Source organism: Pteronotus mesoamericanus, unplaced genomic scaffold (genome assembly GCF_021234165.1).
Source record: "Pteronotus mesoamericanus isolate MK-2021 breed Mesoamerican mustached bat unplaced genomic scaffold, CSHL_Meso_final contig_73, whole genome shotgun sequence".
Classification (NCBI taxonomy): domain Eukaryota; kingdom Metazoa; phylum Chordata; class Mammalia; order Chiroptera; family Mormoopidae; genus Pteronotus; species Pteronotus mesoamericanus.
In genome coordinates, this window is record NW_026555245.1 from 16,206,009 (window position 1) to 16,229,091 (window position 23,083).

Consider the following 23,083-nt stretch of genomic DNA (forward strand, 5'->3'; position numbering starts at 1 on the left):
GAGTGGCCTGCAGGCAAATTAGCTGAGATGCCAGCCTTTGCTCTGAGCTGAGGATGAAGGTGACTAGCTCTATCTGAGCCTCTCAGGCTGTCTCTAACAGGGCTTCCTCCCTTGCTTAACTTAAGCATCTGTGCAGCAAACAAGAAAGTGATGACCAGAGAGCAGGCACTTGCCTCCTCTTCATGTCCCACAGAATAAGCATCGCCATTCTATGTGACCCCCTTTTGGCCCAGTTAGTCCAATTGCAAAAGACGGTAGAGTTGGTTTCCTTTCCTCTGTCATGTGCATATCTATTGACGGCTAAGCATTGACTTATTTATGAGATGTTGATTAATTTAGGCCTGAAAAGGAATACAGGCACAGCGACAAGTCCTACAGCTGGGCCTAAAACTATTATCTAATCTCCTGTTAATGTACTAGACAACATTATGTTTCTTTAGAGAATTTTTCAGAATGCAATTCTCCAAACCAGGTCCACAATTCTGACCTTTGCAATCACTTGACTAACAAAGGTGGACAGCTGTTACCAGCATTGAGGTCCTTGGGTTCCCCAAGAGAGAAATCGAGAGGAAATCCCAGAGAAATTTCCAGAAAGATCTTAAAGCTTATGCTGGAGCACAAGGGAGACTGCACAGAGGAAAGGAAGGTCCCCTGAACTGGCTGGAGGCTGGCTCTGGGCTGCCTTTATAAGTGGGGACAAAGTGGGCTTGCATGAAACGGTGGGCTTTGCAAAAAAAAAAAAAAAGGCAGGCTTTTGGAATTGTCCATTTCAGGGTAACTTCCTTGTCCAGCTGCATTGCTTGGTAATTATGGTCCTGCCTGTGCTTCAGGGGCAAGATGGTGGCCTACTCATTACCGCCAACCCAGAAAGGTTGCATAGCGGTGAAACCTTGATCATCTGCCGCATGCGGGTTGGTAGTTTCAACATCGGTAGTTTCAACATCGGCAATTAGAAGGGAGATAAAATCAGTTACCTGTGCATTTTTGAGATGGAATGTAGGGGCGGTGACATTTTTTGGTCAGTTTATCTCAAGTTTCTGCTGACCGCCAGGCCTTAACTTGACTTTCTGGCCATCGGGCATTTTCCATTCTTCCTGGCCCAAGCCCCTGGGCTGTCTTATGGCCACCACTCAGAAATCCCATTTGGTCCTCAGCTTCAGTAGGTAATTTCCTAAGCAACAAAAATATATCTGCCACCCTTCCCCAAATAATCTATTTCTTATTCCAACCCATCTAAACTATAGTAGACACAGAGAACAGGACGTGAAAAGATGCTTCCTCTAGAGCCAGGTGATATTTCTGGCCCATCTTGTAGAGTAAGCCAGGGAGCTGTGGAGTTCCTTCTGCAAGTTCAGAACCCTGGCTTCCCTTGCAGCTGCACAAATGCTGCACAGCACTTGGGTCTGGAAGGGGAATGGGGAGGCAGGGAAGAGGTCCCTGCCCTCAGCCATCATGAAAGCCATGCTAGTTAAGTGAGCCTGGGTCACTGCTCTCTGCGTGCAGCAGCAGCCACCCAGCTCCAGCCCATGGTTGTCATGCAAAGATGTGGGCCCAGAACAGTTGAATATACCATTTTTAAAAGAAAAGCCCAAAATCTGAATGTGAATGCAAAATCTGCCTATTTTTAGACTGAAAAAATGTCATCACACTTTGCAGGCCAAAAGAAACTATGGTTGTGAACTACATTAGTCCCATGGCTTCTGGCAACATGCAGCCTCAGTTCTAAAAGCGCTTTTGTAAAATAAAATAAATTAAATTAAATTGTAAATAGGAAAGTATACAACATGATCAATAAACTATTTTGAGAGAGCCTATGGAAGCGGCTTTTAGATGAAAAGAGGGGAACACTGGACTCAAAGCAGAAAACTTTGTTTTGGATCCAAACAACACTTGTGATTCATTAGCTGAAGGACTCTGAGCCATGTGCACGACTAGGTTATGGGTTACCTATAACAGTAGTGTTAGCACACCTGCCGTTCTTACTCTGCAGTGCTGTTACAAAGAACAAAGCAGACTATCAATTCAGAAAATTCTCATGCAAATAAAAGAATTTACAATTTACACACTTTTGGAAGGCAGAAAATGGGTCATATTCAGCATACAGTGACTGTATTTATCTGCACATAGACAGACTCAGTACATATTTTTAATTGACTTTAGCTGGCCAGTATTCCTGCTGTAATCCAAATTTAGAGAATTAATCTTTTTAATGACCTACAAAATAGTTTGTGTGACTATTAATCATAATAATTCACATAGTGACTAATTAGTGCTAAAAGTATTGATCAAAGTTTTCACACTCAGTGTAATTACATGTTAATGTGTAGATTTTTGTCTGGCAGAGATGCAAATAATTTTTGTCTTACAGAAAAGATATCTACAAAGGTTATCATTTACTCTTCTGTAGATATTAACCAGTTTTGTATTTAACCTAGAATTTTAATTCTAATATTCCTTAATGAATTGTTTTTATATAACTGGTTCCTCAAATGCTCTTTAAACAAGTCTTAACATACTGGGTCTTTCAGGAAATAATGAAATGGGCTACATAAAATCTTTGACATATGTCCCTTTTATATTTGGATAAGAATCATAATTTCATCCTTTTGCCTACTGTACTTTACTATTAGCCTGTCTTTTCCTAGCCAAACTAAGTTTTTAGCAGCTTTTCTCAACTTATTTTACTAATATTCCCCAGTTTATTTGGTATTGAAGTTTAAACCGGGTACAAATGTCAAAAACTTGTTACTGTCCTGCTTTTGTGATAAAAGACAGATGCTACATGCAATTTATTTTTCCATTCATTCCATTTTTTACAACAACATTTTTGTAATATATGCTGCAGGGCACTGAAGAGGAATGAAAGATAATAGGCATACACATACACACAGAGTCACACACTGCCTTTTAAGGAAACGTAGAAGGGAATGGGGAACAGATCTGTGCATTGATAACCATTGCAGAATACCAGTGGATAGGAATGAAGGGCAATGAAAGGTTATTGAAAGAATCAGTGTTAAATTTGATTGGGGGCATCAGAGAAGGCCTGACAGAGAATGTAACATATTAGTTGGACCTGGAAGAGTGACTGCGATTTTGAAAGACGGTGAAGAAAAGGGAAGGGTATTCCCAGTGGCAGGAATAGCAGAGAATTCAAGAAATTTATTGGGGGCAAGTTCTCCTATGAAACTGGAACACACATGGACTTTGTAGGAGTTACTTGCAAAAGGATTTGGGGTCTATTGCTGCATAACAAACTGCCCCAAAATTCAGTGGCTTAAAACAACACTTGTTTATCATGTCTCATACATTTCCTGGTCCAGGCTGGACTCAGCTAGGATGTTTCTGCGTCACATCTCTCGCACCCTGCTACGGGGACAGCAGCAGGTGGCCTGAGGAGTTTCTTCTCATAAAAGACAGAGGTGCAGGAGAACAAGTCACATGGTCCATCCAGAGGCAAGGAGTGAGGAAATAGGTTCAGGCTCTTTAGTGGAAGAAAGAGTAAAGCCACATGGCAAAGGACAGCCATGCAAACAGGGGCGAAGGACTGGAACCAATGATGCAGTCTACCACAGGCACGCTGGGAAACCCTTGAGTGCCATGATGAAGAATTAAGCGTTGTTGCTAAGAGACTAGATCTTAATTGTTTTTATCACAGGGAGAGAGAGAGAGAGAGAGAGAGGAATTTCCTGATGTGATAGAGGCATTCACAAAATCCAAGGTGTTAATCATATTGCAATACATAAATATATCAAATCAACAGGTTGTATACCCTTCTACAGTGTTACATGTCAATTATATCCCAATTAAAAAATAAATAAAAGAATTAAACTTTGTTCTAAGCAAGGGAAAATCATCACTTTTTTTTTTTTTTTTTTTTTTTTTAACAGCAGAAGGGAGACATTCTCAGATAAGTGTTAGAAAGACGGTTCTGCCTGCTAGCTAGGAGGAGAACCAGAGAGAGCTTACACCTGTGTAAACTAGGGTAGTTGTTGCAGGAAACGGGACAGAGGGACAAATTAAAAATCGTTCTTAAGTAGAATAAAGCAGGTCATTATTTGGAGGAAGAGTAAGAAAAGCTAAGCCACCACTTAGGTTTCTAAATTGGTATGGTGAAAAAAGTACTGAGAGTGATAATAAGTCAAGCTACCTCTACTGAGCATTTATTTTGTTCCAGTTACGTTATCAAACATTTTATGCATATTATCCTATTAAAGTGCCACAAAAACTGTGACATAATGTTAAATTTTCTATCCCCATTTTATCAATGAAAATAATACTGAGACTAAATAAATTTTAATAACTTGCCCAAGGTTCAAAGCAAATAACTGACAAAACTGGGTTTTAAACATGAAATGACTTTGATTCCCGAATATGCGCTCGTAGCCTCTCTAGGCCACCTCAGCAGGACACGGATAATAAAGCAACCATATCCTGGCTAGTTCCAAGGGAGGACCTAACATGTGGTGTAGGATAGGGACTGCTTTAGTGGCTTATATTCTAGCCCACCAGACTATTTTTAAGTAATAAAACGCCCCTGTATTTATTTGTGTTAAACATTTTTATATTTTTAAATACTTGATATCTGAATCATTTGCATTTTGACTCAAAGGCGCATTTGGAAAGCATTCAGAACCAGTCCCTCCCGTCTTTCAAACCCTCCCAAAGTATCTTGCTATGGTTCCCATTCCTGCGCTTCTAATGAGGTTCATGTGTATTCATCAGTAATGTTTCCCACAGGTCCTTTGGGTACCTCTATGCTTCCTATAGTCTCTAATAGAGTTGTTTAAGAGTGGGGGGCGGGGAGAGAAAACAACATGCCTGTGGATGCCAGATTAGAGAAGGAAAAGGGGTTCGGAAGTTTCTGGCTTAACTTCAACCCCCCCCCTTCATCTTTCCAAACCCCATTCCCTCCACTCCTCTTTCCTCTTCTCCTCAGAGACAAAACTACTCTCATAAGCTCAACGCACCTCTCCCAGGATAATTCTGATCAGTCAGAATCTTCTTCCTCAATCACCCTTCCTAGAGAGACCCAAACTCAGAAGGACAGCGGAACTTGGATTTGGGCCTTCTCTGAGCTGGAACAGTACCTGAGGACAGTGTAGAGGCAGTGAAACCACAGCTCACCTTTTATTGCACAAAATAAATACCAAACTATACCATTGCCATGCAGTCACTAGTCACTAGTTTGGGGAATGTAAACTGTAAAAAAAAAAGAAAAAGAAAAATATGTGTATGTGTGTGTGTGTATCATTTAAAGTAAAAGGCAGACTGGCAATGAGATAAGTTACACCTGTATCTGCCTATATATACACATATTTTAGCTGTCATTCTGTCTTTTATTTTTATTTAATCTTTACTGATTTTTAGAGAGACAGAGAGGAGGGAGAGAGAGAAAGAGAAACACCCATTTGTTCCGTTTATTTAAAAAAAAAAGTTTATTGATTTGAGAGAGAGAGAAACACTGATGTAAGAGACAAATGTCTATTAGTGCCTCCCATATATATGCTCCCGACCAGGACTCGAACCCCCAACCTTTTGGTGTACAGGATGACACTCCAACCAGGCCACATTGGCCAGGGCTATTGTTCCACTTACTAATGCATTCATTGGTTGCTTCTTGTATGTGCCCTGACCAGAGACCGAACCCACAAGCTTGGGGTATCAGGACAATGCTCTGACCAACTGAGCGACCCAGCCAGAGCCACAGCCTTTTATTTTAATCTCACTTATTTCACTGAATATTATTTTTAAATGTCAAATAGTTTAATTTTTATTAGGATTTCTCAACTGTATCATTTGAATCTCTTATTTTTGTTTTCTTTTTACTCATTAAAATTAAGTTTACTCTTTATTTAAATAAAATATAAATATATAAATATGTAAAGTATATAAATGTATCATATAAAATCTATACCTGTGTATAAATATACGTAATTCTCCCTTCTTCTGGTTTATTCGTTCATTCATTCATTCACACTTCAACACTGGGAATAGGGCTGCAGCAGTGGTCTATTAAGGGGAAGGGGTATTGTCATGGTTAATTTTATTTTCGACTTGGCTGGGGGAAGCCACAGAGAGCACATTATTCGGTCAAACGTTATTCTGGAAGTCGCTATAAGGGTGTTCAGGGGATGAAAGTAACATTTAAATCAGTGGCTTTTGAGTAAAGCAGGTTGTCCTCCGTATCGTGGGTGGGCCTCGCGCAATCAGTGAAAGACCTGAATACGGATCCCTCCCCGAGCGGAGCGGGAAGGAATCCTGCCAGCGCATAGCCCTTGCAGCCCACTGCCGTCTTCCTGGGGCCTCGAGCCTGCAGGCCCCCCTTGCTGGCTTTGTATTACCAAGCTCCAGAGTCCAGTGAGCCAATTCCTTAATCTAAATCAATCTCCGCCCCCCCGCCCCCCCACCCCTCACGTATATGAATGCTGTTGGCTCTTTCCCTGGAAAACCCCAACTAATAGGGGTAGGGAGGCTTCCCCCCACCCCTCCCTTCTCCCTACGGATGATCCTCCAGTTCCTCCCTGGTCTCTTCCAGCCCATCCTAAGACCCTCTTAAGAAAAACCTCTCACCGTGGAAGACTCGGTAGGAGCACAGCCCAGTCACCCTCAGGATCCAGTGTCAGGCTTCTCCGCCCTGGCCCTCTGGCCTTGCGCCGCTGGGAGCTCCAGCTTTCTAACTGCTGTCTCTACCTTTCTTTGCTTGAAGGAGCGGGGTGAGGACACCCTCTCCCCGACCAACGCAGGCACGCACTGCACGCAGAGCTGCCCTAAAAGCCTGAAGCCAATCGGTGAACAAATAGCTCAGCTCCCCACGGCCTGGGTGGGAAAACCGAGGCACGTGTTTTATCCCGTTCACCTGCGTTCTGGGTGGGGTTAGGTGCCGGTTTCCTGTTGTGGAATTTACTTGTACTTCCCCCAACGACACACTCAAAGCCTGGCCTTGGGATCTGCTACCCAAATAAAGACCTCTCGCAGCTCCCAAACTACTGCTGTTCATTCACCCAGCAAAATAGGGGTTGACAGAAACAGTAAACTAGGGGATGGACAGGAAGTTACGCTTCACTTTTCTAATCGGCAGAGGCTGAACGCGCTGTTCGTGAAATGTGACTATTGTGTGGACTCTGCGGCATTCTCCGAGCATGGGGGTGGGGTGTGTGGCCCAAAGAGACCTGCGGGGAGTGCAAAACTTCCAGTGTCCCATGTTTCATCCTACAGGTTCGTGTGAGGTTTGCATTCTGTCGCGTGATCTACCCTGTTTTACCACCCACCCTCCCACCCTACGTGCCTCCAGCAATCTTTGATTTTCCAGGATGATGCATACATGTTTATCTTGGGGCTTCATGCATAGCAACATTGCTATTTGGGAGGCATTGGCCCTGGGTACTGTAGAATTGACCCCTGGATTAGGCCAGACTGGAGACTGGTATTCCTACACTTGGAGTTTTGGGTGCTTTGTCCGAAACTTTTACTGTGTGGCCTTGGAGTTGTGAGACTGCCCCAAGAGGAAGAATACAGTAAGACACGCATGTCCAGAACTGGCCATGATTGCGTGATACAACCTAAGACCCAACATAATAAAAATAACGAGGGTGGGAGAAAATTCTGGAATAACCTTCCCCCTTAGGGACATTCGGAATCAAATTGCATAGCAGGCAGATCTTGTGCCCCACAGCAGACCCTGGCAAGCAGAGGAACCCTGTCAGCATGTGGTGAACGCCGCCCTCACTCGCGGCTTTGTCTTTCCTATTTAGATATTTCCCTTTGTTCATTTCCCTACTGACCTTCTTTTTTATTTAAGATTTTATTTACTTTTAGAGAGAGGGGAAGGGAGGGAGAAAGAGAGAAACATCGATGTATGGGAGATACATGTATTGGTTACTTCTTGCACTTCCCCAAAGGGCCTGAAACCCAGGCATGTGCCCTGACCAGAATCAAACCAATGACCTTTCAGTTCGCATTCCAGCACTCAACCCACTGAGCAATACTAGCCAGGCCCAGGTTTTCTTAATTACACTCCATATATATTGTAGGCAGCCTTAAATCCTTCCCAGAACAAAGCAGGGTATGAATCAGAAGGGATGGGGCAGGCACTGATTGTCCACTGGGCACACTACGGCACATTCTGGGAAACAGAGGTCCTGCCTGTTTGCACCGCTTTGGGTATCACAAAAAGTGCTGGAGCCAGATGACAGCCCGGCTCTTGCTGGAAAGCCTCCTCTTTCCCAGTCCCTGGATTTGCAAAAGGGCTCATTCCTGTATTTAAAGGGCATAAGCAAACTGAATCATCATGTAATTAGTGTATTTTTTTCTATCCACAAGAGGTCGCTTTTACTTATGAAATACAGATTTGAGGGAGTGCCTTGAGGACTGCTCAGAAACGCAAGGTACTGCACTAAGTGGTTTATGATTTACAGCACCCATATTGATACACAACCAAGGATATAGCTGGAGTATAACTCAGTTATGAGTAAGTTGAGTTTATAATGCAACTAAAACAAGCTTAACACTTTTGTGTCAACTCATACTATTTAGGATCGTGAATGAAACCAAGACTTTTTTCCTAAATTCAGTGTACTTTTGATTCACACAAGCCTAAATTCCTAGGCTGTCTTGCTTAAACTGTAAATATATTTTAACGTTTAAAGAGTGAATATGGAAGTATAAACTGATCCAACTTTTCTAGGCAGCAACTGGCAATAAACATGAAGAGGCTTAAAAATGTTGCTATGGATTTGCTCATCAATTCCACTTCTGAGAACCTACCTGCAGAGAAGAGCTGAATGATGATCACTAATGTCCAAAAATAGATGATATACAAAGAGGTATATTTCATGTAAAAGAGGCAAAGGTCTAGAAACAATCCAAATAGCCAACATGGCAGAGCTGTCTACTTATGAAGCAGTCACACAATGTATTATTTTACAGTTATTAACAATGATGTTTGCATGAGTTCTAACTACCTGAGAGAAATGTTCATGACAGTGTTAAATAAAAAAGGTAAAAAACGGAACTGCAAATATAATGCACACAGACATCCACAAAATATGTAATTGGAGAAAATCTGAGAGATGGGGTTATGGGTAATTTTCTTCTTTTTTTTTAATATGTCTCCATTTGTCAATGTTCAGCAATGGGCATGAGCATGTCCTCACTTTAGTGATTAGTAATTGAAATAAAAGTTGCATTAAAAAATAGGAATTAGGCCTTCCTGCTTCCGGCCTGGTGCCTCCCTTTTCTAAGACCTCTACAGAGATGTTTGATAGAAAGTCTTGGGCTGAGTATGTTGTGGAATGGGCTGCAAAGGACCCATATGGCTTCCTTACAACAGTTATTTTGGCCCTTACGCCATTGTTTCTAGCAAGTGCTGTAATGTCCTGGATATTGGCCAAGATGATTGAGGCCAGGGAAAAGAAGCAAAAGAAAAAACAAAAACGTCAAGAAAATATTGCAAAAGCTAAACGACTAAAAAAGGACTGAAGGAATGAACAGGCTCTGGCACCATACAAAACGTATTTGGGAAATTATGCAGCTTTGGAAGGACCCTCTAAGGTTTCTTTTCTGGATTTATGACTACTCAGTAAACAGTCTGAGCATAAGGAAGATTCATGTTCGTTCTGACCCTTACTATAGCAACTTAGGCTTCAGTATAGAAGTCTGTTGACAGTTATGTAAATTGGCGGTTATTATGCTACAGATTCTTTAGTCACTTGCCATTTTGCAGTTTATGTCCTGAAATGTAAACACTGTGGGGGAAAAAAATGACTTCAGATTATGAACTCTGTTCAAATATTGGCTCAAAATGGAATCCTGTTCTGGACAAAGGAAACTAAGAATGTAAAAGTGAGAGTTATCCTGAGGTGAAAAGTGTGCTTTGGCTTAAAAGAGATCCAATACATTAATTACATCTTTTATCATTATTGCTTATTTCTTAGAATCACTTCTGCTTTCCTCAAAGCAAAATATTATTAATCAATGAGTACTTCAATTTTCTGCATTTTTCTTATTTTAGCTTTTGAGATACTGGTAATTATCAGATATTCTGCCTTTTCAAAATCTAATTTTATAAAAATTATCCTAGTATCTTGACTATATGGAATACCACCTACTGGATATAACAGTTTTTGTACTTATGAACACTGCCATTTACTTAGAGATGACTTGTTGAATAGAGTAACACTGATTTAAAGCTTGCAATAAAAATGCCAAACCTTGTAGGGCTTTGGAACCAGTTTATTCTTTCTTATACTAAGTAGAAATGTATAGTAGTTAAAATGTCTTATCTGATAATTTGCTGATTATATAGATACCACTTTTATTTTTTTATTTTTATATTTGTTTTAACTCATGGTAGTGATGTCCTAGACCAAACAAGTTCATAGTGAAAATTAAAATACCAAATTTCCTTTAAGGAACTCTTAAAGAGTGAGTCATATTTCATAAGTGGTAAAGAAAGGCTTAACATTTGGAAAAATTTTGTTTGGCATAGTAGTAATTGGGTGAAAAAGAGAAATTATGTCAAAATGAGAATGTGTTGTAATTAGAAATAAAAAGATAAAGGATAGTTCCTTTAGTTAAGTATAACTGGAACCTTTCCCTATGAAATATGGCTTTTATAAATATATGGCCCAATAATTTTACTCACTGTTAGTACTTAATAGCTTATTGATATTTTCTCATCTCTGATAATGAATTGTAAATTACAGAAATTGTCCAGGACCTTTAATTTAAAAATGAAATAAATTTGATACTTTTTTATAAAAAAAAAAAGAATTAGTGCAGAAATCCACCACAAATTATTGATTGCAATGTCTTCCTTTTTATTAAATTATAAAACTGTTGTCCATAAACACACTTTTGGAAATACAATGTTTTTTTCGAGTGTCTGCTTTTGTGGAGCACAAAAATTTCTATGTCGATTTGTTGGTCTTCAAGCTATTTAGCACTGGTAGCCAAACTACCAAGAATAGCTATTGTATATAGTCAGAATTTATCGAAAATATTACAAAGACAAATGCCTTGAAAAGATGACACAGTGCAGAGAAAACCATAGCTATTAAACTGGTATAAAAATTTAGTCAAAACATTTTAGTCCATTATGGCTTTGCATAAAGCTTCAAAGAAAATTTAAGCCACTTCTGATCAAAGGCACTTAGAGTTGTAATAAAATACTTCTTTGAATTTAGTTGGAGTCCAACAGTTATTTTTATTCCTTTTTTTCACATTCTGTCTCACGCTGAAATAGTCCTTGAATACAGCTATTAATGAAAAATAGTTATCACTTCTTAATATACATGTTAAAAATATGCAAACAGAATTAATACAGATTTTGGTCCACTGAAGCAGGCAACACTATCAGACTGTAGTGTTTCTCTTAATTCTGAGCAAAAAGCCACCAACTCCCCAGACCCAGTCCTACAAATAGAACTTTCAGCCCTGAATCTGCGTTGGTTGTCCCCTGCTCTCCCCACGAGGCAATGGGAGCTCAGGTGCACCACATCTCCACAGTGCATTTTAACCGGAAAGAACCAACCCACGGCTCCGCGGGAGTGTTGCTCTGAGGTGGCGACAGCAGGGTACAGAAGAGTCCATTCTCAAGACACCTATAATTCCGTGTCCCGGTATTGGGAAGGCTGGCCGTAGTAACCGCGCTTTGAGTGTTCAGACAGCTGCTGGCGGTATTCTTCCTCTTCCACGTCACTGCCATAACTTCCTCTGGCATCTTGATAGAGTCTGGAAGGACCTTTCTGTGGCTCGGGGGGTCTGTAACTTAAAGAGTAAGAGGGCTACAGGCACAGCAGGCAGTCACCCAAGATAGACTGCTTATCCCTGGGCCACTCTGTGCCACCAAACCAGGGACACTCCTGGTCCCGCTGCAGGTCCACAGAGCGATAGGATCGGAATGCGAGTAACAGGCCAAGGCTGATGCCCGCTTGGGTAGCAAGGGAAGAAGACATCCAAGGGCTCCCTGACTTACAAACTCCCCAGTTGGGCAAGAGGCTGCCCTCCCCACCCCTAACTTCATTGGCTACAAATGCCACTGTGTGTCACAAAGAAATTTGCCCCTAGTTTTCTGTTGCTTTAAACCTAGACTCTACCTTCCAGTCAGAATAGCCACAAGAAATGTGATTTATTTTCTTCCTATTCTCGGAAGCAGGAAAGGAGCCAGTGTTAAAACCTCAACAGGAAGACCCTGTGGTAATTCCTAGTGCTTATGCAGCATTTTTAAAATGCAGTATCTTTCCGACACCAGTCAATTGATTGCCATCTTCCCTCTGGAGCACAGTGCAGCACAAATGGCCTGACTTTGCTGGGTGATGCAAAGGCGTTAAGGAGCTTGGCTAAAAGCCAGAAAATAGCAACAAACTAGGTCTAGGCCCCAGGAATTCTGCTCATGTACTATCCCAACACAATTTAAAATATCTGTGCTCCAGTGTGTCAAGGGAAATTGAGTCGAAATGCCAATGATTATAATGTCAGAGAGGTTAAGCACATGGGCAAAATTACCATGAAATTTGACTCTTATCTTTACAATTAAATTTGTCCAAATAAGTAAGTTAAACCGTTGACTGGGGTGGGGAGGGCAGTGTGCGGAGGTGGCCACCAGTCTTCTTTCCACTCTGAAATGTAAATGAAGGAAATTCTTTCCTGGGAGTCTAAGTCCTGGGTTAGCCTCTCTTACAGACCTGTGCCTGCTGAGCAACCCTTACCTTGTGTACTGGGGTGAGCCAGGGTCTGGCTTGTGGGTTTTGATTGGAACTGCATAGATATCAGGATGCTTCTGAGCAATTTCAATCTGTGGTGATTAAGGAAAAAACAGAGTAAGAGAGAAAGAATAAACCACTGGACAGCCAGCTTGCCGGTTTCCATCTTCCAATTCCATTTTAAGGGGAAGAAGAAAAATAGAAACGGCTCTCTAGTTTTCATGATCTTGTGTAATGCTTAGTGGTACAAGTCAAATAGGAAAAACGTTTTAGGCAATGAAATTCTACCACATGCTACAACATGGATGAACCTGGAGGACATTACACTAAGTGAAGTAAGCCAGTTACCGAAAAAGGTAAGTTACATAACTCCACTTATATAAGGTTGCTAGTATAGTCAAAATACCAGAGGAAAAAATCGAATGGTTACTAGGGGGCAATGGAGGTGTGTGAAGTGGAGAATAATTGTTTAATAGTTTAATAGGTACAGGGTTTCGGTTGGGAAGGATGAAAAATTCTGGAGATGGACGGTGGAGATAGTTGTACAAGAATGTGAATGTACTTAATGTCAATGGACACTTAGAAATGCTTAAAGTGGTAAATTTTATGTTATATACATTTTATCACAATAAAAAAAGAAAAAATGTTAAGTAGCACTGCTGCTGTTACGGCAGACTTAAATGAAAAAAAAAAAACCCATAGCCACTGGCAGAATATGCTCCACAGGCTTGTATCTAAGTTCTTCTTTGACTTTCAAAAGGTTATGTTTGCACATGGTACAGAAATACAAATGTTATCAAAAAGTACCACCCTGGCCAGTGTGGCTCAGTGTGGCTCAGAGCGGCATCCCATTCTCCGAAAAGCCGCAAGTTTGGTTTCTAGTCAGGGCACATGCCTAGGTTGCGGGCTGGGTCCCCAGTTGGGGCGGGTATAAGAGGCAACGGATCCATGTTTCTCTCTCACATCAATATTCATCTCCCTTTCTCCCCCTCCCTTCCTCTCTCTCTAAAATCAATAAGCATGTCTTCGGGTGAGGGTTAAAAAAAAAAAAGTACAATCTACAGGCCTCTCAATTTCAGAACCCAAGGTCTGCTAGGTTTCTATGGCAAATCTGGGAGCAAATTAAAACTCAGCTACCAAAGAAACATAACAAATGTTTTAATGAAAAATAACTTCCCAAAGGCACTGATTCTCTCGTCACACCTCCCCACTCCAGAACCGGATATAAGGTTCTGAAGTACAAAAAGAAGAATCTTATTCGCCTATATTGCTAGGCTTTCTTGATTATAAGAAAAAAGGGAGGCACAAATAGCCAACTATTTGGGAACGACACACACACAGAGGACGTGACGTGCCTTTGGTATCATGCACATGAACATCCTTTTTATGTTTATACAGTGGGAAAAGGGCTGCAAGTCATTTTAATTAAATGAAACATTTCAAATTCTCATTGATGACATACAAAAATAATCCAGTGGGTTAAAAACAATTACCCTTGCATTCTGTGCTTCTTGGAGCTCTTGCATTCTCTGTAATCTTGCCTTGTGATCCATCTTCTCAAATATTTTTACTTTGCCCAGGACAGACTTGGGCGTGTTATCTTGCTCCACACTGTCCTCTCCTGCCTCCTCATTCTCCGGGGGAGGGACAGGAGTAGAGGGCTTCAGTATGGGCTTGCAAAAGGCAGGTTTTGCTGCAACAGGAGGCGGATGGCCCTTGGCAGAGGCCCCGGGAATTTCGTTACCAGCAATAGCCGAGGGAGAGTTTGACTTGTATTCATAGGATCTGGAGTAGTCAAAGGACTCTTCTCTGTTCTGGGTTCTGGCCTGCAAAGAGCAGTGACATATTTTTACCTTAGGCTTTTGTTTTGTTTTCACATCAGTATTAGTGATTTAATACACTCCATTTCCTGATCAGTTTCCATAGGTGGTCAGCAAATACCATTCCAACAGTCAAATATGGGAGGGAGAACAGCCACTGGCTGGGTACTGTGATCCCTTCCTCACTTCCTGCATAAGAGTTTTAAGAGCTCTGGAAACCAAGAGGGTGCTGGGGAAGTGCTCGGAGCCCTGCAAGTGCTAGAGATACATCAGACCTCATTTCACCCCACAGGAGATGCAAATTTTGGAGGAGACCTCAGAATCAGTCAGGCTTCAGGATCGAAGAGCAGGCTCCCGAGTTCACACCACACCAGGGTCCACACCCTGGTGCGGAGGTGAGGCCCATGTCCAGCCATGAAGGATGGGGGGCCTAGGGAACGGGGAGGCACATCACGCTAATGGCCACTTTCCCTTCCCACTTCGATCTTAGGCCTGCTTGTAAATTTTCACTGATGTATTTTAAGAGGTCATTAATTACTTCTGAAACTCACACAGTCATTACTTTCTATTGAGTTAAATAGACAGGTTTTATTAGGTTATGCGGAAAAGCCTATCTATTAGTCATAGCTTTGATTCAGAGAAGAGATAAAGAATCATATGACATATGTCCATGAGTTCTTGTGCTGATTTTGTACTGGATAATGATTTGCTTAAAAAAATAAATTAAGCTTCCTCACAATGAGAAGCATTATAAACAACGGTGTGATGGTGGTTTTCTTTAGCAAATCATCAGTAAGGATTTTTCTGGTCCATCTAAATCAGATTGTGGGCAGAAAACTCTAATTGGACAGAAAAAGAAAAACAGAGTCTGAGTTTGGTGATTTTGGGCATGCAGTATTTATCAAACTTTTCTCTTCCTACTACATCAATTAATTTAAAAATATTAACTGTATTAAAATTGTACATTCTCCTAAAACTTCCTTTCTATCCTTCCTATTTTTTCCCTTCCCAAATTTTTGGGTTCACCCAACAGGACAAAAGGCAGGTTCTCATGGAGAAACAGTGAGTCAAAACCACAATTTGACACCGTCTCATTATGCGTGCTCTCCCCTGGGTATGCAGAGGGCTCCAGGGATGTCTGCTTCCTCCTCCTTCCCATCCTTGGCCTCCCAGCCACATACCTTGGGCGGCTCTGGTTTGAATGCTGGAGGCGGGCTATTGTCCCTAAGTTGATCTCTGCTAGTAGCCCTCCTCATCTGAGCTCGTGGCTCTGGGCTGGGTCTCCTTATGCTCTACAAGACATAAAGGTTTATTCACAACAAGAACATCGCAGCAGAGAGAAAAGAGTGCTTGTCTGCTTTGCTGGAGTTCCAAGGACTTGCGTAAGTTCAGAATTTGAGGTTCACAACTTGCATAAAAGTCCCTATCGTGCATAAGCTGAGATGCTGACCCAGTGCTTCTTTACTGAAAAGGCAGAAACCTGGCCTACTCCCATGAGCAAATGCCTAAGATCAAGTGTTTTAAACTAGATGCATCCGTGGTAGTAGTCTCTTTCTTTAAAGTACAAAAGAAAAAGTCTAAAATCTAAAGTCTAAAATCTCTTTTGTCACTCAAAGTATTTAACATTTTTAAGCATTAGCTATCTATATCTATAGACATTAAGGAGTTAATTTATTCTTTACAACTTGTCCAGTGGTATGTACTAATATATTTTTTTTTGTCATGGCGGGTTTTATCCCCCTCCTTCACCTTCAATTTTGGCACTTCTATTTTATAAAGAATAAAATCATTCACTGAATGGAGCTACGTTGCTAAAGGGAAGTTCATAGCAATCATTACCCAAACACATGGATAATAATCTCCTCTATTGTACGGAGATCATTATCCCAATGTTCTCTGAGGTGCAACAAATAATTGCTCTGGTCCTAACTTAGGGTGTGTTGACGTGATTTCTAGGATCACAGAAGCTGTCTGTTCACGGGCCAGTGGATGCAGAGTGCACATGATCAGACATGTATTTGATCATGAACTCAATTCAAAAATTAAAATACAAGAGAGAAGGAAACTGATGGGGAAACACTCAGGAGCTTTGGCAAGATCAGAAAGGTTAAAGGGAGGATGGAGAAGAAAAAGCAGAGATATCTAAGAGTACAGAGAGAGAGGCCTAATCAAAGGTTACAAGTAAATACAATAATATTGTATTTAAAAAATAACATTCCACCTATAATTTGGACAGCCAGCCCACGAAGCTGCTCAGTTTATCCATCATACCCCAGGACACTTAGTTCCTGTCCTGCTTTCCCAAGGACCACTGCCACAATCACGCAGGCACTGGCGTGGCATGAGAGACTCCCTACCAGTTATCTGTTTCAACCCTCAGGAATACCTTCCGCAGCGCCCTGAATTAACAGCTGTCCAGAGGAGTTCCAGTGAAACACCGGAGCCTCCGTCTCCTGCCCGTGGCCTCGCGGCCTGTGGCCTGCCTCGCCTCACCTCCTCATGCTGCACCGGCTCCGAGGAGCGGGTGATGGAAGACACCAGCGGCTCCTCGGCCGGCTCATCCAGCTCATTGTCAGTGTAGGCGCCTCCTTCGCCGTCGGTGTCTTCAAAGTCACTGATGAGGCGGCTGTCGCAACTCAGATAGTCCGCGCCCATGGCGGTTAAGTAGGACATGCGGTCTTCAGGGTCATCATCCAACCCTTCCATCTAGAGGAATGTGTTTTGGAGGGTCAGTGGGGTGTGACATGGCTCCTGGGAGTGGGGACTCAAGAAAATTCCCAAGGGCACAGCCAAGTGACTGACAGCTTCATGTGTTCTACAAAGGGAAGTCAACCTTATTTTCCTGAAATCACTTGGCTTTCTGTTCATTTTGGCCAGGGACTCAAATGAGGACGCCTTCACCCTATCTATCCTTGCCACCATCTATCTTATATAGAGCTACTGAGTCATGCTTCCTTAGACTGTTGTGCGCTGTCTTCCAGAATCTGGTTTCTCTTCAGCTTCTTCTGCAGGTACTTGTCTCCTAGTAATAAATGCACGCTGCCTTGTGCTGCGCACCTCTTCACTCAGCCACAAGACTGAAATCCTTGCGGGCAGAAGCTCTGTTCTGTTCAACTTGTCACCACGGAAGCTAGCACAGAGCCGTAGCAGGCTGTAAGCACTCAGGAGATCCTAGACACCTTGACTAAACATGCAGTTCCCAAAGAGCAAGACTCGGGCTCACCAATCTCATTGGCAACTGACTCACTTCCACAACGACACTGGCCCTCTAAGCTACCTCGATTCGGCTAGACTACGGAAGACTATCACCAAAGGCTCCCAGAACCACAGGAAATTATATACTGTCTCTGCATCCTCCCTGCGCAGAGCCATGCATACACTATGACCTAGGATGAGAAGCTAGCCAATTTTAGAAGTCTACACCAGTTTCCTAATGCCCCCTTATCACCTACTCGAATGCCTAGGGCCTGTTCTCTGCCAATCTTTAAGCAAATGATTCCACCTCCATTTGCTTTTCTTCTTTCTATTAATTTTTAACCATATTTTCTATGCTCCTCAACTTCACCTCTCACCTCCACTCTGAGTTTCCCCATCCTCAGGAAGCTGTGGAGCTCAGCTCGAGATCTTGTAAGCTCTGATTAGTGTGCTTGGAATACAATACTAGTTACTACGTTAAAAGTAAAAGGGAAGTGAATGTAGGGTTGCATGTATCACATTCTGCTTTTCTTCTAAAAGCCCCTTCGCTTTATTACTTTTTCAGAGAATTTATAAAATTGCAAACTTGATTAGCACGTATGTTGGAATTCCTTCAAATGGGCATGGCTTTACTACATTCACTACCCTCTTGAGAGAAGATTCAAAACACGGACTCTCACCTCGCAGCAGAGTATCTATGCCACATACCTTCCCTTCGGAGACCCAAACTGCTTCTCCTTGCTGATGCTGAATTGTGTCTTTCAAGCTGCCAAACCAGCTATCATTGGCTGCATTTAGGTTGATTGTAGCTATAGAAAGGTAGGCAAAAGGTTTGCATCAATTTCCAAAGCAATTTATTAACATAATTCACACTCATTTTTGCCATATCTGAATTAAAACTGGCAAATGCAAGAGAAAGTTGGCACATATTTGAATACTAAATGCCTTTAGTTTCCATTACAAATGGATGTTATAAACCTGAAGATGGGCGAATTTCATTTCAGAATGAGTATCTTTCAGAAAAGCTACCTTTACAAATATGCTTTCACAGAGTGTATTTTCAGGAGCAAAGAAAACACACCTACAACAGATATAAAAGTACCGTATTTTAAAGACCATTGCATAGACATAGATATTATAAGTATGCAGTAGTGTGCTGTTGGTTACCTCTAATAAATTACTGAAGATAATATTTAAATGTATATCATTTTGACAGGCTTAAATATTTTAAAATATACATACAAATTAACCAAGCTCTATTAAGTATACATTCAAGTAATATACATTTTTTATAGAGAACAAAATATCTGACATAACAGCACTACCTATGGATTGACCAGGCGTTTTACAAATACTGTACATGGATTACCTCACTTCATGCTCACACAAATGTTGTGAGGTCAGTATTGCCATCATCCCCCTATTTCAGGAGAGAAACTAGGGCACAGCAGTGAAACGAGCCCAAAGCCTCACGCCAAAGAAGAAGCCTAGATGCAAACTCAGAAGTTTGCAGCCCATGACCTTAGTCACTGCACGGCACAGCCCACCGAACACCGAGACTGTAGGGCACCGACAGTAAATGCCAACCAAGTAAAACATATGCAAATCATTCTTCAGTAATATGTATTTATGGCTCTAATGGGGATAAGATGACAAGCAAATTGGTCCCAATTAATACATTAAATCAGACCTAAAACAATCAAGCCGCAGGCAAATTAGGATTTAAAAAAAAAAAAAAGCCTACAATGTCATAGCCTTTTCTTAGAGGGCACGGCGTTCTACGTAACCCCTGAAAGGACAGCGGGGCTTCTTGGTAAAAGGGACCCAGCACCCCGCTCCATCTAGCCAGAGGTCTCCACAGTTCTCTACAGACAGCCAAAGAACCATTAAGCAAATTTTATAAGCAACTATGCTTCAAGTTTTCTTCCTAGTAATGTATCCCCTTCTTTCATTTAAGAAGTTCTAACATTGACCTTGGAAAGTCCTGAGTGAGCTTACAATTTCTCTGGTTATTAATTATTTATAGCATTAGAATAAACTGATACATTGGACAACTCAAAAAAAAATTAACCTTGATTCCTTGGACTTTTGCATCCTTATGGTACTCTGCCAACGTTACTTTGCTCTTGGGTAAAACATGATGCCACAGTACTTAAATGTGGAAGTGAGACTGCACACCCAGAGACAACAGGAGGGATGTGCACTAATGTATACAGAACATTACGCTGCCTTTCTGAGCTTTTAGTAGCAGCTGTATGAAATAAGTATAGTCTGCATTTACCACGAGAAAAACCTAGTTAAAATTGCTGTTTAGGAAATGCAGAAGATATGTTTGTGCCCTTTCATAAAATGAAAAGAAGGTCATAAAACTTCTTAACTAAATTCATACTGAGTCAAGTATATGAAAGAAGAAGAAGAAGAAAGAAGAACTTCACTGTAGCTAATTTCCTAAGTCCATACCAAGGTAACATCAAAGTTGGTAACATTCATCTCATGCACTTGACCTCTTTTTAATGGGTAGGTGCACAACTATGATGTCACCCTTCCTTTATTCGGAATCAGGACCGCGGGTTTACTGTTGGCTTATGCTCATTAGGTTTCTCAGACTCTTTGATTCTTGAGCAATATTAGTCGATTCTTGTTGCTCCGCACCCTCTAGACTAGACCTATGTTCCCTTGGGTAAGCTTGGCACATTTCTCAAACTTAAGAAAGTGAAATATTGACAGGATCATACTCAGCCTGTCTCTGCCCTTGCGGGGACTCCTGGGATTCTGAGGGCATCCATTCCCAGCCTTGGCACAGTGTGTTCACTACTCCCTGCCCAGCCAAGAAGGCTGCGAAGTACTGAGAGCAACAGCAAAAGTGACATGGAAGGCTGGGGGGTGGAGAGGTGCTGGGTGGAGGAGAAAGTGGAACGACTGCTAATGGGTATGGGGTTTCTTTTTGAGATGATGAAACTGTCCTAAAATTCACTGTGGTGATGGCTATACAACTCTGAGTATAATACAACCCACTACATTTTACATTTTAAATGGGTGAATTGTAGGCTATGTACATTAAATCGCAATTAAGCTATTCAGGTGGCAGGGATTCCCTCTAAACCCACAAGCGTCAACCAAGGGGCCCAGCCAGACGACACAGCACCTTCCACTAGCATCCTGTCTCTACGATGCCCTGGGAAACCGAAAATTGCCTACTGCAATTTCTCAGCTGGCACAAGATCCACTTCTCCCCCGCAAGCCTTTTCAATGACAAAGAATTATTATTTTTTTTAACAACATGTAACATTGAAAGATAATACAGTAAGCATAAAGCAATAGTACTAATAATGATCAGGAGCATTTATTCAGTACTTCCAAAGTCCCTGGGCTGAACTGTACAGATTTCACAGTAATGAAACCTGTGAAAGCTGATAAAAGTGCCCAAATATCCTGCGGTACTTTAACAAGCCCATAGTTTCACATGAACGGTGGTCCTGCTTGGGTCTCTACGTCCACGATTCCATTTCAGTGGCCTACAAGCCATGAACTGAGTGAGTACTTTAGGAATTCCAAAGAAAACGTGGCATTCAAACTTTACATTTTAAAAAGTAACTTTTTTGACATGGACATGAAAATGTATCCTATAATAAATTCTTTTTAATGGGGAGGTGAAGGGACAGCCTAACATTTTAACTTACGTTGACAAGATAACTGGCTTTAGGCAAATCTCAGGATAAAGCTCCCCTTGTCATCTGCACTTAACTGAGGAGGCCCTGGAGTCTACAAGGACAACCCCTTTAATATCGTCATAATTAAATACTCATCTCTAGGACAGGATTTTCTTGTGACTGTAGCACAAGGAAAAAGAAGGATATTGAGCCTAGTGACACTCACTACAGGCAATATGACCCCTGATTTTGAACAATGTGCTCATCAACGCAGCTCTACTATTCCTATTTATTGATTCATAAAAAGCCTCTGATTCTGGCCACAACACATACAATTGAGTCACAACCTGGCCAGGCTGAGTGAAAACACGGGGAACAGGTAGCACTGAGGGCGACCATCCGCGCAGCTTTGAACAATACTGTAAAAAGGCCATGTGGTGGCCACCGGGGCTTGTGGGCAACGGTTATTCGGGACTCCGCCCCATCTGCCCTTAAAGACTGCACGCTTCCACGGCGGAGGCTGGCAACACATGGCAAGCACGGGTCACTTCGAAGTTCTAGATGAAATCAGATGTTCACAGTGTCTACATTTCCACTCCAGCTTCTGACTTAGTCACCCTAAAACCTTCAACTTCTTGATTAGCTCAGGCAAGGAATGGTATGATGTGCCAGAAGCAGTGCTGATTAAGTCACAAAGAGCTATGCCTTGCCCACTGGCGAGGTCCAGGGCTGGCCTTCAGCACACGGAGCTGGGTAAAGTACAGGCCTTGCCTTTAAGGATCTCATGATTTATCAGTGGAGCCCAGTTCCGTTGTTAAACCCTCTGCACATGGGCTCCTCAAAATCCTTTACTAGGTCCATCCAGCTCTTGAGGGCTGTGCTCCAAAGAGCAAACGAGGCTGACTCAGGGCAGAGGAAGGGAGCACCCCGGGGTCACTGGCTCCTACTTCTGCCCTGCCCCCCCCTTCATCCAGCCGCCTGCAGCCTGGTTCTTCCTCCATACTCGTTAGTCCCTGTCCTGGTATCTCGTACCCTCACATGAAGCCCAGATTCAGCTCCCTGAGGGAAGCCATAGCCATTCAATGGACTTGAGGCTGACTCTGCAGAGGAGGGGAAGGAAGGATGAGGCAGGCATAGGCTGAATATGTCACAGTCACCTGGGCCTCAGTTAAACGCATCAATTATCCACCAAATGGAGGAACTGCACTAGGTGACCCCTTCCAACATTAGAAAAATAAGTCTGTGTTGTAACAAATGGAGAATATTGGACACACATTCAAAGACACCATAGTTTTAGTATGAGCTCCAACATATACTAGAAGTCTGACCTTGCAGAAGTCGCCTGGTCTTTCTTATGGCCCAAAAAGACAGAGCCCAGGAAAGACTGAACCACTGTTAGCTACTACTATCCTAAAAAGAGTAACAATAATTATTATTGTTATATTATTATTACTATTAGTAGTAGTACTAAAAGTGACAGAGGAAAGATTATACATGAATATATTAAAACCACAAGCTCTTATGACTCTGCACTCACAAACTCCAGTGTATGATGGAACACTCACTCCATCCTTTGCATTTGACTAAATTACCTCTCAGTTACAGCATTTTGCCTCTGTGGTAGTAGTACAGCTCACTCTTTAACAAGAAGAGCCAGTGACAGTAAAACAAGATTCTAATGTGGACATTCACACACCCCTTCCTCCCTCCTCAG

General features: G+C 41.9%; 2 protein-coding genes across 4 annotated transcripts in view; one reads left to right on the forward strand and one right to left on the reverse strand.

The window, feature by feature from the left end:
- The first annotated feature begins 9,237 nt into the window (after positions 1-9,237).
- On the forward strand, positions 9,238-9,480 carry LOC129078427 (small integral membrane protein 15-like). Its single transcript, XM_054583269.1, has one exon. The coding sequence runs from the start codon at positions 9,256-9,258 to the stop codon at positions 9,478-9,480; it is 225 nt and encodes a 74-aa protein (XP_054439244.1). The 5' UTR covers positions 9,238-9,255.
- Positions 9,481-10,796: 1,316 nt separating this feature from the next.
- The window catches only part of TJP2 (tight junction protein 2), a 93,345-nt gene continuing 81,058 nt past the window's right edge, over positions 10,797-23,083 (reverse strand). For 2 of the 3 annotated variants that reach the window (XM_054583046.1, XM_054583044.1), the window contains exons 18-23: positions 18,428-18,528; positions 17,018-17,230; positions 15,706-15,816; positions 14,198-14,530; positions 12,711-12,796; positions 10,797-11,769 (exon numbers count right to left, since the gene is read on the reverse strand). In XM_054583046.1, the coding sequence (XP_054439021.1) occupies positions 11,604-11,769; positions 12,711-12,796; positions 14,198-14,530; positions 15,706-15,816; positions 17,018-17,230; positions 18,428-18,528 (1,010 nt within the window). In that variant the 3' untranslated portion in view covers positions 10,797-11,603. The remainder of the gene's footprint in view (positions 11,770-12,710; positions 12,797-14,197; positions 14,531-15,705; positions 15,817-17,017; positions 17,231-18,427; positions 18,529-23,083) is intronic. The other variant, XM_054583045.1, reaches the window with a different exon arrangement.

What these genes read in the sequence shown, in the direction of transcription:
- LOC129078427 (XM_054583269.1), top strand. Translation starts at nt 9,256, where the DNA reads ATGTTTGATAGAAAGTCTTGGGCTGAGTATGTTGTGGAATGGGCTGCA.